This window comes from Candoia aspera, chromosome 3, assembly GCF_035149785.1.
Source record: "Candoia aspera isolate rCanAsp1 chromosome 3, rCanAsp1.hap2, whole genome shotgun sequence".
NCBI classification, from domain to species: Eukaryota; Metazoa; Chordata; class Lepidosauria; order Squamata; family Boidae; genus Candoia; species Candoia aspera.
The window spans coordinates 199,949,379-199,968,609 of record NC_086155.1 but is presented as its reverse complement, the minus strand read 5'-3'; the positions used below and the strand labels follow the sequence as shown (position 1 = coordinate 199,968,609).

General features: G+C 41.9%; 1 protein-coding gene across 1 annotated transcript in view; it reads left to right on the top strand.

Annotated features, from left to right (window-relative positions):
• The window catches only part of ADCY8 (adenylate cyclase 8), a 72,760-nt gene extending 54,533 nt beyond the window's left edge, over nt 1-18,227 (top strand). Inside the window, exons 13-17 of the mRNA XM_063299693.1 lie at nt 3,850-4,008; nt 10,396-10,542; nt 15,098-15,190; nt 16,884-16,998; nt 17,740-18,227. Coding sequence (XP_063155763.1) covers nt 3,850-4,008; nt 10,396-10,542; nt 15,098-15,190; nt 16,884-16,998; nt 17,740-18,227 — 1,002 coding nt within the window. The remainder of the gene's footprint in view (nt 1-3,849; nt 4,009-10,395; nt 10,543-15,097; nt 15,191-16,883; nt 16,999-17,739) is intronic.
• Nucleotides 18,228-19,231: the final 1,004 nt, after the last annotated feature.

Below are 19,231 nucleotides of genomic sequence, written 5' to 3'. Positions count from 1 at the left end.
TAAATACGATATGCTCCTAAAATCATTTTGTTGCACTCTGGTGTTCAGGGGCATAATCAAGTTATATTAAAACGAAAAGGAACTCATAAACCTACAATGTTTTTTCTGTGCAAAGAGATAAGAAGGAAGCTGGTTTAGCACAGCTACTGACAGCATCTAGCAGACCTTAATGGATCTCAAAAACATAAGGAGGTTTTGATGTACTTAGGCACTTGAACAGTTCCAGGCTTGTAGACTAGATGAAGTAAAAAAAGAAAAAAAAATCAGAAAAGGGCAGTGGAAAACACTTCCATGTCGCCAAAAACAGAACAACATGGTTGTGCCTATGAAAGACACCAGAAGTCCAGCTCAACTTGAAAGAGTTTTCATTTTGTTTAAACTTTGTTTAAAGAGCAGATTATGATCTGAAATAGGGTCTGCTAATATTTTCTTTGCACTTTAAAGAAAGAAAGGTTTCCTTCTGTTTGCTAGAAAATAAAAAATTGCCGAGGGAGAACAAAATATTCAGTGAAAGTCTCATAAATAAGGTAGAGTTCCCCCCCCCACTTATTCTAGTTATGACCTGGGCAAGGGATATCTAAAGAGTATTTCCCACTCATCTTTCATATGGTTTGCAGAATCCCTGATTTTTTTTTCATGTGTGGGGGTGCCTTTGATTCAGTGTTGACCCCTGGCGACTGCCTGGACTAGTCCCTGCAGTGTTCTTGGCCAGATTTCAGAAGAGTTTTGCCATTGCCTGCTTCTTCCTAGGGCTGTTAGAGAGGGGACTGTCCCAAGGTCACCCAGCTGGCTTTAGCCTTACATGGGACTAGAACTCACCATCTCCCAGTTTCTAGCCTGGTGTCTTTAACTACTACACCAAACTGGCTCTTTATCCTTGACTTCCCACATCTTAATTAAGTCCCAGGAAATACTGTATTAGCTTTAGATCAAGAAGAGTAGGTATTCAGGGAGGCTGCAGAGTAATGGAAGATGGTAACAGAAAGGATTACAATAAAACACTGCAGAATCTCACAACAATTTTACAAAAAGAAATTGTAAAGAAATCCTAAAGCATCTTGAAAATGAGGTAGACATACCAAAGCTTACTGCACAGGTGAACAATTTTTTTAGAAATTTGGAAGATAGATTTATAACCACACCAACACTGGCAGGTGGCACCTGCAAGCTAACTTCGTCTGGGCTCAGAAGCTAAGTAGAGCTGGCTTAGGTATCCATGGAGGGAAAGATTGTGGACAAGGGCCATCATGATGTGTTTGTGAAAAGGCATAAGTATCCAATCCACATAATTTGTGTCATGATGTCATGCCATGCACCATGTAATGTTGATATGGTTGAGGCATCTACCAGATGACTACAAGGATCAGGTTTGGCAAGTACTTACATAAAAAGCTTGGTTACTAAAAATCCAAAGTTTGGACAAAGAATGAGGTGCTGTTCAACCATTATTAACCTATCTGCAAACATATCTTAGGTCAACAGTGTAAACTTTTTGCATGTCTGTGTGTGTCTTCAGATCAGTCTTGACTCCTGGTGACCACATGGATCACATGAAACTTTCTTGGCAGCATTTTTGGAAGTGGTTTGCCCTTGCCTTCTTCCTAGGGCTAAGAGAGAGTAACTTGCCCAACGTCACCCAGCTGGCTTCATGCCTAAGGCAGGACGAGCTCAGATTTCTCCACTCCTAGCCCAACACCTTAACCACTAGACCAGTGCTTCTCAACCTTAGCAACCTTAAGTTGTCTGGACTTCAGCTCCCAGAATTCCCCAGCCAGCATGCTGGCTGGGGAATTCTGGGAGTTGAAGTCCAGAGAACTTAAAGTTGCCAAGGTTGAAAAGTACTGCACTAGACCTATTTTTTTGCAGCTCTATTGTGAGGTATGTTCATTAAGCAATGTACTTATAATTTAACTCTCCTTAGGGACCAGAAATATAACCTATGACAAAGGGATGGTATCCTGACAATTTGTCTGTGAAACTTAACAATATACCCAGAAACTCCAGATAACGACTTTAGGAGTAAAATGTCGTCATGTTTGTGGGTATACTCTGAGCCACCCCCAATAACTTTTGTTTATTTTCAACTAAGTTTGTCCAGCCAACACCTTAGATGAGACTCCAGTACAAAAGGTTACTTTAACATGGAGTGCAGTAAAAGTGTAATGATGCCCATGGGGATTTTGCCAAATTACACATCCAGAAATTCAAAGGGCACATCACTGGTGCAATGACATTTATAATTCTTCACACTGGAATTGATTTAATGTCTTTTTAAAACTGTGACTTAGATGGCTATTCTTAAGGACAAACTACACGTTACATTAATTACATGTTGTGCAACTCCTTCTCTGCTTTTTATTTACTTCAAAATACACATGCAAGCAGTGCTGATCCAGATCAGGACCTTTTCACACAGGGAGAAGAGCTTTAATCTTTTCCTCTCCAGTTCATCCCCAGGTAACATTTTAAAAGAAAACAAAAATTGTCTCAATTGATTCCAGTGGAAGACTTACTTTAGAAAGAAAAAAAAAATCCACACGGGAATGGCTAATTTTTGGAGGAAAGAATTAAAACATCCTTTCCTATGCACCGAGATTCTGAGGATCCCAAATGTTTATTTTTAAGTAAATAATCAAGGGAAGTTATTCTCACTGCATAATTAACATTAACATGTTGTTTCACTATTAAACAAGGGAATAAGTATGCCTTTCTGAGTTCAGTGATGGAAGGCTGGAATAAAAACTAAATGAATGACTATTTTCAAGTGTAAGGACATTCCTAAACCTAATGTACCATTTTCCAGCTTGATATCCTCCAGATATGTTGGACTTCAAGTCACACCATCATCAACCAGCATATAGTGGGCAAAGAGTTCTGTTAGAATGGCCAAAGGCCATACTGTTTAGTGTTGAAATCCAACCCATCTAGAAGACACTTGACTGGGCAGGCTACCCTACTGGAAAGTTCTCTCAAATATCCAGTTTTAGTCTGTTAAAGAGACTTTTGCTAGAGGCATCTACATCAATATTCCTATTAGCTTTATGGTTGAGTTTTATATTTTGGACCATTTCCAACACAACTTCAGGGTGAAAATCCATAGTTAGCATTGACAGTGTTGACAAACCTGTCAACATCTATGGTTCCTAGATTGTGATGGTGTGTCTAACAGATCTGGGGAACACAGAGGAAGCAGCAAGACAGTTAAGAGAGGAAACGGGACTATTACAGAAGTGATTATTGAGTTGGAGTTGTGGAGAGAGGAGGCATGAGAAGGAGTAACTCCACCTTAATTACATTAGGTATTATAAGTTGTGCAAGATAATTACTTTGGTAGGTTCTGTTGAAGATCTTTCCAGAAATCCAGGTGGTTCTTATTTCTTGGGTTTGCCAACCTCACAGGGCTTGACATAGACTAAGCCTTTACATTTGCTACAGACATCAAAATGAAAGGATCTCTTTTCCCATGGGGTGATTAATTTCAATTGAGTTTCAGAACAGTTCAACAAGGTCACTGAAATACTATGAAATACCATGGCAAAGCTTTCCTTAATTTTTAGCCAATTATACTCTGGAAGTATCCTATTTTGTTTACCAACCTGCAATGTACTAGACATGTGTCTGTCCTTGAAAATGGCCAACAAACCACCATCCAACAGTCTAGTATGAACATCTCTGGACAGAGTTTCATTAACTGCCAGAACAAGCCCAAATCTGGGGGCAGGTGCTTCTCCCCTTGTACCATGTCCCCCTAAAATTGACTTAATATCTACCCACTCTTAAGTGCCTATTCTTAGGGATGGACTACACGTTCAATTCAAAAGAAACTAAGAGGCTTCCCTGTCATTGCAGCTTGAATACACAGCAAGGCTAGACTTTCTGTGGCGTGGCCAGGCCAAAGAAGAAATCAACGAGATGAAGGAATTAAGAGAACACAACGAAAATATGCTACGCAATATTCTGCCCAGCCACGTGGCCCGTCACTTCCTGGAAAAGGATCGAGATAATGAAGTACGTAAGGATGTTATGAAAAGGAAAGCTTCATTTTAGAGTTTTCCTTGAGATTTTTAATAAAAGTTGGACTGCTGTAGAGAAGAATGGATATAGCCTTGAAGAATGTATGCACCACCCCTTACAAAACATCCACCTAGTCCAGAAAAACAGGAAGGGTTGAGGAAGAAGTTCAAGATGCCCCTGTCTTGATGCAGAGGAGGAAAAGAGGAACTCTGTCAGGCTTTCAACATTCTGTTATTATACAGAGTCCTGAGTGTGGGAAGGGGCCCATTTCCTGGTTGCACTGACACCAGCAGATTATAATGTCTCTGGGCTGCTATTTGTATTTAATTTATTTCTGAATTGTCAGTGCCATGGCATGTGAAACGTTACGATGTATAAACTACATTGAAACAGTGAACATGACATACTGCCCCCCCCAAAATAAAGAATACATTAAGCAGCAGGCTTTAAAGGGTAAGCAAGGTGGAAACGGTTAACTAAAACAGGAGTGTTAACATGGTGGGCAGGCACCCATTCAGGATGAGGAAAGTGTTTCCATCAGACCAGATACTGCAGGGTGCCTCGAAGCTTGCAAGAATCAACAATGTCTTTGACTTCAAAGTGTTGTTGGCCATCAATCGTAATTGGAGCAGGAGGAGGAGGTTGAGGGTGCCAACGCGGTGAGTGGTGCACAGGTTTAAGCAAGCTGCAATGAAAAACAGGATGCAAGCATTTCAAATTGTGAGGCAGTTCCAATTTAACAGTAACTGGATTGACAACATGAACAATAGGAAAAGGACCAATGAATTTGGGAGCAAGTTTTTTAGAGGGTTGTGGTGATTTGATAAACTTAGTAGATAGATACACCTGATCCCCAACTTTGAAGTCGTGTTGTAAAGAGCAATGCTTATCAGCTTGAGACTTGTAAGCAGCTTGGGCATCAGCTAAAGCTTGTTGAATTAATGGCCAGAAATCAGACAGTTTAACAGCCCAGTCAGACGCAGAACATGTTTGGGAAGGGGGCTGTGGCAGTTCAGGGATGGGGACAAAGTCGTGACCAGAAACCACGCAAAAAGGGGTGTGTCCGGTACTTTGATGCACAGCATTGTTGTAAGCAACTTCAGCAAAAGGTAATAACTCCACTCAATCGTCCTGATGGTAGTTAATGTATGCTCTAAGAAACTGTTCAAGAGTGGAGTTTAAAATCTCAGTAGAACCGTCAGTCTGTGGATGGGACGATGTGGAGAGAGCTTGTTTGGTGCCAATCAATTTTAAAAATGATTTCCAAAATTGGGAAGTAAACTGTGTACCACGGTCAGAGATTAAATGGGAGGGGCTACCGTGGAGGTGGTAGATGTGGTGGAGAAATAGGTGCGCCAATTGTGGGGCTGATGGGATGGATGCACATGGAATGAAATGAGCTTGTTTAGAGAAAAAATCTTTTACAACCCAAATGACCATTTTCTTCTGACTGGGAGGTAGGTCCACAATGAAATCCATAGAAATATCATCCCAGGGGCTGGATGGGCTGGCCACTGGCTGTAGAAGCCCCTGTGGTTTCCCCCTTTTCGTTTTGACATGGCACAAACAGGACAGGAAGCCACATAGTCTTTTACCTCACATCCTAAGGTTGGCCACCAAAATTGACGGCGAACCAAATGCAAGGTTTTGACAAAACCAAAGTGTCCAGCAAGTTTATCATCATGGGACCGCTGTAAAACATCAGCTCTTAAAGTTTCAGGCACATAAAGGCGGTATTCCACCCACACCAGACCATTTTCAAAAGAAACATTGTCTTTATTAGCTAGCAACCAAGTGTCAGATTTCAGTGCCTGGAGAAAGTCCTTCTGTAACTGACAGGGAACTTGCACTTTCCACTTCCCAGACTGTGCTGGGGGCGGTGTTGCCTGCGCACGGGTCTGGCTCCGAGTGACAGCAACCAAGCCCAGTTGCGGTTCAGTGAGAACAGTTCCAACCACATCTGCCACCTGGTCAAGGTTCTGAGGTAAACATGACAAAGCATCGGCCAGAAAGTTTTTCTTTCCCGGAATAAATTTCAACTGGAAGTTAAAGTGACTGAAAAACTTAGCCCAGCGAATCTGTTTAGGGCTGAGACGCCGTGGGGTGTGGAGGGCTTCCAAATTCCTGTGATCGGTCCAAACCTCAAAAGGGCATTTAGCGCTTTCAAGGAGATGGCGTCAGGTTTCTCAATATGTACTCCATCGATTCTAATTTGGCTTCCACCATTCTTAGCCTCTCAGGGGTTTGAGAGTCCCCTCTCCTTTACGTGCCCGGTTTCCTCTCCATCGACACCGTAGTAGATTCTTTGTCTGGGGTTAGCAGGAGCCGATACTTCCAGGATGTCCCCGACGTCCCTGGTTGGGGTTCCCCCACTTCATCCAAGGTGATCAACTCTGCAAGCAATTTGCTGGGTACCGGTTGCTTTGGCTCTTCCCCATTGTCAGATTCCTCTGCATCAGAATTGGAACTCGATTCCTCCCTTGACAGGTCTCGGGAATCTGAATGTTCTGGGGTGAGATCCAATTCTCCGCTCTTGACCGTCGACTCGGGCATCAAGCTAGCCATCTCCTCGAGTCCCCCGTTCGTGGATTTTGACTCAGCCATCGTTAACTATTTTCCCTCACAAGAGACTGATCTTGGTTGGAGCTAATGGTACAACTTTGGGATTCTCAGCTTTATGTAATGGTTGCCTATTCTAAAACACCATCAGACTCATGAGCAGGAATTCAAAGGTATCTGATTTATTAAAGAATAGTATGCAGGATCACAGAGAAAGCTGAGAATGATGAAAGCGTGCCAAATGCAAACTAAAAACCCTCGGTGCAAATGAGATCCCTCCCCCCGTAGAATCTTCCCAAGTTCACAATCCCAGGTGCTCCTAACGGTTTCTGATGGTCTGCAGGAAAAGTCCTTGAACAGAGAACATAACCCAAACACATACCATCACACTGATTACACAGACAGAGCTTAGTACAAGGTCTCACAGCAGCTCCCCTCCCAAACAGAAACGCATGTCAGCGCCATGGCATGTGAAACATTACGATGTATAAACTACATTGAAACAGTGAACATGACAATTTAACTGTTTTAATTCTTTTTATGATTGCTTGCTGCCCAGAATCACTGGTTTGAGGTGGGTGGCTATACAAATCAAATCAAATCAAATCAAACCAATAAATACCCTAAAAGCAGATCCAAATTCAAAAAAAGGAGGAATTCCCTGACACTGAGAGCTGTTAAGTACTGGAATGGCCATATTGTGGAGCTGTGAGGGCTCCATCACTGGAGGTTTTCAGGCAAAGGTTGGACAATGGAGTGCTTGGTGCTCTCTGAGCTTGGTTGCTTGCTTGCAGACATTTCATTCCCCGACTAGGTAACATCATCAGTGCGAGTGTGGGGTTTGTGCCCTGTTTGGATACAGTACCTTGCCCTGCCAGTGTTGGTAGGGTGTGGTTTTCTCCTTGGTAGTTCCAAGGAGAACTACCAAGAACTGCCAAAAGGTTGGACACCTGTTTGTCTGGAATGGTATCAGGATTCCTGCCCTGGACAGGGGATTGGTTTAGAAGATTTCCAAGGTCCCTTCCAAGTCTGTGATATTAAGAGGTAAATCTTTCCTGCCCTCTGAAGTAGCTATGTGATGCAAAGAACATCACCCGCTTCCGACTGCTAAGCCACATCTGTTCTCAGCACTGAAGGCATACTTGTCATTTGCAAGAGTAATTCCATAACACTGCCTCTGAACTATTTTCCCCACCCCCAATCTCCCAGGCTCTCTTCTCTCCTGCTGTTACACGGAATAATCATACCTGCAGAGGGTTTCTGCATCAGCTGCCTGGATCATACAAGGCTGAATACAGTAAACACTTATTTACGTAATATGCTAACCTCCCCCTTCTCCAGGGAAGTGAATAGGGAAATGAATGCTTTTCTTTGTGCACAGATTGGCTTAAGGCTTGCTGTACGAAAGCTTCCAAATCAGGAAAATAAGCAGCTGAAAACAGATTGCACTTCCCAACCTGGAACTCTCCAGATGTGTAGCAGCTCCAGTTTGATCTGCAATAATGTAGGGGAATCGGGTGTTTGTTTGTTTATAGGGCCGTGTTTCTCAGCCTTAGCCACTTTAAGATGTGTGGTCTTCAACTCCCAGAATTGGCTGGGGAATTCCTGAAGTTCAAGTCCACATATCTTAAAGTGGCTAAGTTGAGAAACACTGTTATAGGGTGTTAATTCTTGGATTCTGCCTTTCTGTGAACTAAAATTAGATTTGCAGTTAGTTAATTATTTTATTATAATGCTGGAAAAAAAATAACGCTCTTCAGTAGGGGAGCATTTCAAATGCAAGTATGTGTATATATATGGATTTTTGTATTTGAGCAGAAATTTTGATCTTGGGAGAAGTAGAAGCTGCATCAAAATATGTGGAGCACTCCTGTCCAGATTTCTGGTCAGCTAGCTGGGTTCACAGAGCAGTGATTGGGATCTGGGCCTTCTTGACGGTGGTGCCAATTCTAGGATTTTTCTACGAGATAAACCTGCAGCTGGTGTACTTCTTCACTGAAGCATTTGTAGGCTAATAACCATCCAGGATCAGCCTGCCTTTCAAAGGAACTGCGTGTGTGTGTGTGTGTGTCACAGCTATAAGTTATGCTTTTGTTGGCTTTGTGATTTATATCAGGTTGTTTTATTGCTTGTTTGTGTGATTGATTGGGCATTGATTTACTAGCAAGCAACTGTTTTATGGGGAATAATTTTGTACTTTATTTCCTTTGGGCCTGTCTTGAAGGAAAAGTGGCATATAAATGACTTTTGGGGGGGGGGGTGCCTTTGAGTCAGTTTTTGACCTCCTGGCAACTGCCTGGACAAGTCCCTACAGTTTTCTTGGCAAGGTTTTTTAGAAGTGGGTTGCCACTGCCTCCTTCCTAGAGCAGAGAGAGAGTGACTGGCCCAAGGCCACCCAGCTGGCTTTGTGCCTAAGGCAAGACTAGAACTCATGGTCTCCTGGTTTCTAGCCTGGTGCCTTAACCACTAGACCAAGCTGGCTTTCTAATGAACAAATAATAATAAATAGGAATTTCCTACATACTCCATTTTCTTCCTTACCTCGGCTTTTCCTCCCCAGCTCTTATCTCCCCTTCCCTGACAATGCATGCCCACACAACATTCAATAGTCACTGTGCACACTCATTGGTGTGTTTGTGATCTCCTCTTTGGGTTATTTCCTGGTGGCTATATGGTATACTTTAACAGAGTACCCTCATCCATATCCCTGGTTGATGCCATTTTGTTTACATAAGGATCAGCGCACCGAGTATGAGTTTATTATCAATAGGATACAAATATAGATGCATTTGCACTGGGAAGCTAGCAACAAGTTCCCAAAGTGATCTTGGTCAAGAAACAGGAGTGCAAGAAACAAACTGTTCTTCAGACAAGCTCCAGTTTCCTCCTGGATGTTTTAATCATGTTTGAGAGATTCAGCCTCAGGTTTCCAGCACGATTTGTTTCCTTAGGGGGTTAAATTGATGAGCACATTACAGGTAGTCCTCATTGAACCACCATTCCTTTAGTGATGGTTCGGACTTACAGTGCTGCTGAAAATCTGACTTAACGACCGTCACAGCGTCCCCACAGTCACATGATTACAATTTGGGCACTTGGCAACCGGTTCACAGTAATGACCTTCACAGCATCCCGTGGTCACGTGATCGCCATTTTCAACCTTCCCAGCTGGCTTCTGGCAAGCAAAATCAATGAGGAACTGCAAAATTCACTTAACAACCACATGGTTCGCTTAACGGTTGCAGTAATTTGCTTAACAACTGCCACAAAAAAGGTCATAAAATCAGGTCAGATTCACTTAATGACTGCTTCACTTAGCAACTGAAATTCTGGTCCCAATTGTCACTAAACGAGGACTACCTGTAAATTAATGGCCTCTCTTCTGCAAGAGAGGTGGCACCATATTTTTCTTGGTTCCTGAGTCTGCTCTGTGGAACAGCCTTCTCCCGGAGATCTGGATGGCTCCAACTGTTGGCCTTTCCTAAACTGTTAAAACCTGGATGTCCTCACAAGAATTTGGGCTGGGAGGTTGAGGAAGTACCACTGGTTGGTTGTTTAATTATTGTTATAATGATGACATAATTTTTTTCAGCCTCTGAATATATTTTGGTTTTTTTATTTATATTATTTTATAAACAGTAGTATTGTTCGTTTGGTTTTCATCTTTGCACACCACCTGGTGTCACCTTGGTGAGACGGGCAACTACGTAGATCAAATAAATAAACACATATTAACAGCAAGAAAAGAAATGCAGGTTTAATCACCTGCAAAATGTCACTTAATTGCATATTTTTCTCCTCTACCCTTCCCCGCATTCCCAGGATCTCTACTCTCAGTCCTATGATGCTGTTGGCGTCATGTTCGCATCTATCCCTGGCTTTGCCGACTTTTATTCCCAGACCGAAATGAACAACCAGGGGGTGGAGTGCCTGCGACTGCTGAATGAAATCATTGCTGACTTTGACGAGGTAATTTTGCAGCCCCCGGGACCCAAAAATGGAGTGAGATTTAAGCAATAGGTGCTCAAGCCAACAGGCCTGGCAGTTTGTTCCTAGTCAGCCAACCTATTACTTTAACCCGGTGTTTCTCAACCTTGGCAACGTTAAGGGGTGTGGACTTCAACTCCCAGAATTCCCAGCCAGGGAATTCTGGGAATTGAAGTCCACACCTCTTAACGTTGCCAAGGTTGAGAAACACTGCTTTATCCTCTGCATTTGCGCCATTTTTTATTTCAGACTTATGATTATATGCAAAAGACTTTGGAATGTAGAGAGATCATTGGCAATTGTTGAAGTAGCAGCCCATTCCTCTGTGTGTGTGTGTGTGTGTCTGCGCGCACGCGTGCACTTTAGGGTACGTAGATATTTTGTGATTGGCCTGATCAGCCATGACAACCATTTTGTGAGAATGCCTACAGCCTGCTGTTAACATTCTAAGCATGCCCACTGAACCATAAAGGCTTGCAGGCTTCTGACTTAGATTCTTCAGAAGAGGCACAAGGCAAGGAAGACAGCTGTGGTAGACAAACAGGTGAAGGCAGGGTAGCTAGTTAACAGGAGGATGTCCATTAAAACAGGAAGATCTAGGATGGAATGGTTAAGAAGGAAACTGATAGGAGGGTGGAAAAGAACAGAGCAAAGTGGTTTGGGAAAGTCAACCTATGTGTTGCCATCTTGTTGGATAGATTGACATATTGGTTCTATTACTACAGAATGACCCCGGGCTAGGAGATACAGAGGGGAAGAAAACCCAAATATTGATACAATTAGAAAAAAAACTAACGTAGATCAGTGATCAGTGTGTGCTCTTTTTTTTTTTGTATAGAACTTTATTATTTGTCAGAGTATAATTAAGATGCAAAAAAGAAAGTATGGAATAGATAGAAAGCAGAAAAAAGAAAAAAGACTATAAAAGTGTCAATAGAAAGAAATCAGAAATGGAAAGTGATTTACGACTTTCTCCAATACAGATATAGATACATTTACAAATCTAATCTCTTACCATTAATTAACATATCATAACATTATTTCTATTACAAGAAACCATTTAATCACTAAAACCCAAAATTACAAGTACTCTAAAAGTGGTTGCCAAGTAGATATAAATCCAAAAACAGAGTGTTCTCTTATTAAAATTGTTAATTGAGCCATCTGAGCCAAATCCATTAATTTAACAATCCAGTCTTCAACTGTAGGTATTTGTGAATCTTTCCATCATTGTGCATGTAAAAGTCTGGCAGCTGTAATCTTGTACAGTATAACAGCAAAACTCCATGTTGTTTCTCTAACTCCTTTTCCATCAATCCCAGAAGAAACAGTTCTCTCTTTTTTTGTATATTTACTTTAAGAATCTTTTGAATAGTAATACATATTTGGTCCCAGAACTTTTTAGCCTTCTCAGTGATCAGTGATCAGTGTGTTCTCTTGTGTGTGTCTCTTTGTGTCTATATGGCCAAATGCAATGATGATCTCCATTAACTGAATTCTCTAGCCTGAATTATACTTGGTCTAAAGGAATGTTTCTTTAGAACAGACATTAAACTAATGTCTGCTCCGTGACTATACTGGATTTATTTCTGGGACCTTTTGATACATCCATTATTGCTTTTCTTTGCTTCTGAGGTGCTGTGTCTTGCCAGAGATGCACATAACCCAGCAAGGGAACAGATCAAGGAGTAAAGGTGTCTTTCAGCATCACTTATTTGAACACAGATTTATTCAGAGGGAGGCATTCAAGCAAAATTGTTCTTCAACATAGTTACTCTTGACCAACCTTCTCTTAGCCAGAACCCTCCAAATGTGATGGAATACAAGTCCCAATTCCATTATGCTTGTTGGAAACGAATTTATTTATTTGTTTGTTTGTTTGTTTGTTTTGTGGGCCACCTCTTCTCACATGCTTTATTTCTTCATTTGTCTCCATTTGTATGCCACTGTTACTGTTATTATTATTATTTAAATATGTATGTTGCTGCTAAATCATTCCAGCTCCATGCAGCTTACAATAAATACAATAAAAAATATCCACCATTAAGATATATATATATATATATATATATATATATATTGAAGAAAAGGGGAAAAAAGATAATCCACTCTGGTTCACAACACCAGAGTTCCCAAAACAATCGCAACAATAATAAATGAAAACCATAATAAAAAAACAACTGATGATGGTGAAGGATTACTTCTCAGATGGCCTCCAGAAGAGTTCAGCCTTCAGTAGCTTCTGGAAGACCATTACTGGGGGAGGGGTTCTGCTTCAGCAGGGAGGCTGTTCCAAACTATAAGCTCCATAGTTGAAAAATAATGCTTTCTAGCCTCAGCCCCTTTCACTGTAAGCTAATTCTAGGTGGTTTACAGTGTATAAAGCTAAAAACTTCTGTAAACATGCTCATAAAGCCAGTAAGCGATTAAAACCATTAAATATTGTTAATAAAAACTACTTCCTACAACTCTGGAAGATCTTCCTACTTGAATGCCCTCCAGAAGACATCTATCTTCACCATTTTACAAACAGACAATTGAGGAGAGGCATATCTGACCTCAGGGGAAGCTGTTCCAGAGAAAGGTCAAGCTGTGGCCCTCAGCCTGAGAAAAGTGATTCAACCCTGAGGCAAAGATAATAATGCTAAAATTCTCCCATGACATTGAGAAAGAACTGACCTCACTGAGGATATTATTGAATCTCACTGAGAACCTGTAATGGTATGTGAGAAAGACTTTGAGATTTGGGGCAAAGTGATGCTGCCTAGGGAAGAGTCAGATAAGAGAGGGCATAGCCCATAGCTGCATAATGGGTGGAAAAAGAGGCTCAGACAGGACCTCCCCTAACTTCTCAGACTGTGAAGGACATGGCAGGAGATTTGTACTTTCAGACTTGCAAGATTCTGTTAATGTAGCCTTACAATAAAGTAGAATTAGCTTATCTGGTCATGTTTCCTGTCTGGGTCACAGGGGAAGGCTGACATCAATCTTGCAAGTCTGAAAGTACAAATCTCCCACTGTCTCCTTTACAGTCTGAGATGTGGGGAGGGATCCCTTCTGAGTCTCCTGCTCCACCCACTATGCAGCTGCGGGCTATGCCATCTCTTATCTGACTCTTCCCTAAGCAGCATCTCTTTGCCTTGTCTCTCAAAGTCTTTCTCACATACCATTACAGAACCTCATCCTGTCCTTCTAACACCTTCTTCTTAATTAACAAAGGTTCCAATTAGGGATTGGCTTTGTGACTCCGACATCTTCAGGGACACTTGGAGCCAAAATACTAGCTGAAGCAATACAGGGTTTTTGCTAGCAGATAATCTCTTTTTAATTCTGAGGCACAGTGGATTGATTTCAGCATGGAGGTGTGTCAAGCTTGAATAAATGAAAGAAAGCAACTGGGACAATCTAATTAAGAACAGTGATGGGCGGGGAGCCCAGAAAACAATGCAAGGAGGAATGCATTGAGAACTGGAAGCAGGGGGACTTGGCCATGTGACAGAATTTGTTGGAATTATTCGGAAGAGCACTGCAAATAGATTTCTGCTTTGATTTTCCTCACTATCTGCCAGTTACCATCCAAATTCCATTTCTCGATAGGAAAAAGCCTAGACTGAAAGGTAAGAGACAAGTAGTGGAGACAATTCTCTCAAAGCCAGGAAGAATATGATAGGTCTCTCATCCTTCACCAAATACTATCAAAAAGTTACAAAGTTACAGGGATATCATAATTTAATGAAGCGACCATGGTTAGATGTTCCCCAGGATCATGGGAGAGCCCTCTGGCTTCTCTGTTCCTTTTCCCCAATGGTTATTTATTTATCACGCAACCCACATGAGTTTATGAAAGGTAAAAGCATAAAAAAACACAGTGCAATTAAAACCAGGCAATAAAACCAACCAACAGAATAATTAAACTAAAATCATAAGCAATAAAATATAGTAGCCACAAGCACCCACTGTAACAATGAGCAACATTAATATTCAAAAGCTTCATGAAAAGCTTCATGTAACATCTTTGTGGAAAGATAGTTGCTATACAAGTATGCACATACACAAGCATATTCATTGTTATTACTTTTTCATGATCAGCCTGAATCGGTCAACTGCAGGTTGAAGACTTCTTCATTGAAGGTTATGGTCCATGATCTACCATTCTGGTCTAGTGTGAGTCGGTAGACCCAGGACACATGATCTCAAGCATTCAGTCTACATCACACTGATTCTCACACTTTCATTGGGAAAAGGGAAATCTCCACTATTGCTTTCAAATGGAGTGAGGATACTGGGCATTGTGCAGCAGGTGGCCTACGTTAATAATTATTTTTAGCTATTCTTCCTTTCATGAAGCGGAATCATTCAGGATCATCCTCCTTTGGGGTAAATGCAGTATTGTCTATTACTCAAAGCCTTCCACAATGAAGAAACCACAGGTTGAAGGATGTGAAATGAAATAACTGGCAAGTGGATATCCCATAATCATGACTCAGAAATCCTTTTTAGAAAGAGAGCTGGAGTTAACCAGCTGTCTTGTTTTCAGTTACTAGGTGAAGAACGATTTCAGGACATTGAAAAAATTAAAACCATTGGAAGCACATACATGGCTGTATCAGGATTATCCCCTGAAAAACAGGTAAGGAGTTAATTAGACCTTCTAATATATGTTTGTCTGTTTTAAGAGAAAGACATGGGAATCTGATTTTGTGGTGAATTTAACTCCCAGTAAGTCTGATTCTCTCAGGTCAAGGCAACTTTTCACAATTTCTGCCTCATAGGTTGAAAACTATTAACTTTGAGCCCATGGCTTATGTGCCAACTGAATGAAGAAGCAGAACTGCTGTGGTTAGTATAACATAAATGCAAACCAACTTATACTGCAACTATTGTAGGTAGTATAATACAAATATAAGCCAACTTTTGTCTGCATCTCAGCTGTCCCAAACTCCTTGGGATCCAGAGGTAAAGAATTGCCCATTTTTTCCTTATCTCTGCTCTAAAACCTTCCTGCCAGTTAGATGATGTAGATCTGGAACAAGGTGAACCAATGTTCTGACTCCAGAGGAGGCAGGGATTTTTTTTTTAATGTTCTACTCTTCTACAGTCACTCAGCTCAATGACTGAGAATATGATTTGCATGCAGGAGATCTCACATTCAATCCTTGGCATCTCTAGACCAGGCTGAAAAAATACCATGTCTGCAGTTCTGGAAAGCCACTACCAATTGGTGTGGACAGTATGGGGCCAGATGGACCACTGGTCTGTCTCCAGATAAAACAGATGTCTATGTTTCTTCAGAAATCTCAGAGCAGTTAACCCTGAGCTCCAACCAACCAGCTCCAACCAGGATGAGATCTGTTCAACTAAGCAACAGTCCTGAATGACTTTAGATTGTTGAATTCTTGATGTCCTCTGAGCTTGTTGTTTTCCTGCAGATGTTTTGTTACGAGGCTAAATAAGCTCCGCAGTACCTGGAAGAGTGATGTGTGCTGGTTATTTACATATAGTAGCTTGCCCTGCCATACCATTTGAAAGACATAACCAAAAATGAAGGTTAAACAGCCCACAGCACCTCTTCCCTAGCAACCAACATCTGGAGAAGCAGGAAAGAGCACCAGATAAACAGGGAAGAAACAATAACCTAATGAAGGAAACATCAAGAAGGAACGCCACACCCCAACCAAGACTGGCAGGGCAAGGCGCTACAGAAAAACAACCAGCAAATGCCACTCTCCCTCACACTGATGAAATTACCTGGCATGAAAATGAAACACCTACATGAAAACAACAAGCTTAGAAGACACCAAGTACCCAACAGTTCAACCCTGAGCTATGTATCTTTTCAACTATTGACTTCAGAGAGTTTCCTATAGCGTGCATTTTTTCCCTTTTTCATTTCTTACTTCTTCACCACCAATATAGACACCGAAGAATAAAGATGTGTAAGCAGATGCGGGGTAGAGCTGCACATTGTGTTCCCATGCCCCATCTCCACCCTTTGCCATCCTAAGAAAGTAGAGTCGCAAATTGTGCAGAGGGTTTGTTTGCTTCAAGAATTCTTCAAAATGTTAGCCTCAATGAGGATGGGAGACTGAGGCCAGAATAGGTAGGACATGAACTGAACAGGGCTAGAATCTTCCCATATCTCAAAGAAAGCTCTCTTTGTTGTGACGTGTTCAAATGGTATTCCAGAAACAGAAAAGCTTATCTCCTTGCTAATATTCTGCAACCTTTAAATTCAGCTCTCATCTGTTGCAGAATTTGGCTCTGTTTTGATGGAGCAGCTGATCAGCCAACATGCACCACTGATTCTGTCTTTCATTCCTCAGCAGTGTGAAGATAAGTGGGGCCATTTATGTGCCCTGGCAGATTTCTCTATTGCACTGAATGAAAGCATTCAAGAGATTAACAAGCATTCTTTTAACAACTTTGAGCTCCGCATTGGTACGTATCCGCTGATCATTTTTCAGTGACCTCCGCAGTGTCCCAGATGAGCAGCTTTCCCACCAACTGAAAGGAAAGCCTTCATTTATTTAATCGTTTCAGTGCTGCTTGCCATAGGTCGAAATGTCGCCAAGCATTGCACATGTGTTCCTTTGAAAGCCTAAAGTCACTTCCTCCCTGAAGTGAGCAAGCAAGTCTCCACAATGCAGTGATATAATTTCTCCAATATCTGAACAAATTGATGAAGGCCAAACCTATGTCAATAAAGCCATGGTTCCATTTGCAGCAACTACTGGCATTCTTTCCAACCCTTTAAGTATTCTAGATATATCACGCTACTTATCCCATGGCTATATCAGCTTCTTTTAAGTTATTAACAGCTAGCGGTACCTTGGAATTTCCTTATAATTCTAGTTCCATGCGTGTTAACTAAATGCCCATTGTATGGTAAACATAGGAAACTGTGTTCCTTACTTCTCCTCTTAGTTGAGCAATGGACAACATGTGGTCTTCAGGATGTTGTTGGACTTGCAGCTCTTATATTTCACCATTACCTCTGCAATATCTACAGGACCACACCTTGTCCACCCAAGTTGGAAGGCTCTCTCTCAGTATGTGAGAACTGGGGAAAGGCATGGGTGGATTTGAAGAGGAACTGGGTATAGTTGGATTCACTGGAGCCCTCAGATTTGGTCGGATTGCTCTGTCCCATGACTGCAGTTTGCTTTTCTCTCTTCTTAGGTATCAGTCACGGCTCGGTTGTAGCTGGGGTCATTGGTGCTAAGAAGCCACAGTATGATATCTGGGGCAAAACTGTTAATTTAGCTAGTCGAATGGACAGTACTGGCATCAGTGGCCGAATGCAAGTGCCTGAGGAAACTCACCTTATCTTGAAGGACCGGGGATTTGCCTTTGACTATCGGGGAGAGATCTATGTCAAGGGCATCAGCGAGCAGGAAGGAAAAATCAAAACCTACTTTCTTCTGGGGAGAGTCCAGCCCAACCCTTTGACCTTGCAACCAAGGAAACTCACAGGACAGTATTCCTTAGCTGCTGTTGTGTTAGGGCTCGTACAATCGCTGAACAGGCAAAAGCAGAAGCAACTGTTGAATGAGAACAACAATTCAGGCATCATCAAGAGTCACTACAACCGGCGGACTTTACTAACTTCGGGTGGACCTGAGTCAGCTGCCCAGCTGGAAGCCGCGGACAAGACAGATTTGGCATAAGCCTGCATCTTCCTTGTGATTTCCTTTCCTTTCTTTTCTTTTTTTTTTTAATTTCTTTTATATATGAAATAAATATATAAATAAATATGTTTTGATTTTTTTTTAGAACCAGCTTGGTTTTTTTTTAATTGGTTCGTTATGCCCACATGCACACGTCCTCCACTGTTTCCCAGCTGCGAATCATAGGATGTTGCTTTAGGTAAAGGTAAAGGTTTCCCTTGACATGAAGTCCAGTCGTGTCCGACTCTAGGGGGCGGTGCTCATCTCCGTTTCAAAGCCGAAGAGCCGACGTTTGTCCGAAGACACTTCCTCTGTGGTCACGTGGCCGGCATGACTACACGGAACGCCGTTACCTGCCCGCCGAAGCGGTACCTATTAATCTACTCACATTTGCATGTTTTCGAACTGCTAGGTTGGCAGGAGCGGGAACTAGCAACAGGAGCTCACCCCGTCACACGGATTCGAACCGCCGATCTTCCGATCGGCAAGCTCGGCAGTTCAGCGGTTTAACCTGCAGCGCCACCGCGTCCCTGGATGTTGCTTTAGCAATGCCTTAAATGTCCTCCAGTTTGGAATCCAGGTTCTCATCTTGGATTCCCTCCCTGACAGTCCTGTGCTAAAAGGGGTGTGAGGTGGGGGTTAGGCAGAAGGTGAGTGGACTGAGCTTCGACTCCAAAAGATCCAAAGTCCTTTTTAGCTTTTTGCCAAGACTTGATTGGAAAGGTGAGAAGCTCTTCCAGCCTCTGAGGTTTCAGCATACATAAATACATCATGCTATTCCTTTCTAGAGTAAGCAACACTATGCAGAGCGTAGAATGTGTGACTCCTATGTCAGCATACTGCATAGATCTCCTAGTTGTTGGAGGCAAACAACAGTACGTTGGATTGCAAAGTAGTCTCTAGATTAAAGATCCTAGTTTCCACAGAATAACGTGAGTATCTTGTGGTAAATTTGAATTTAGCTGCTGTTCTTGTATACTGTGCCAGAACTGACCGGTACTGTT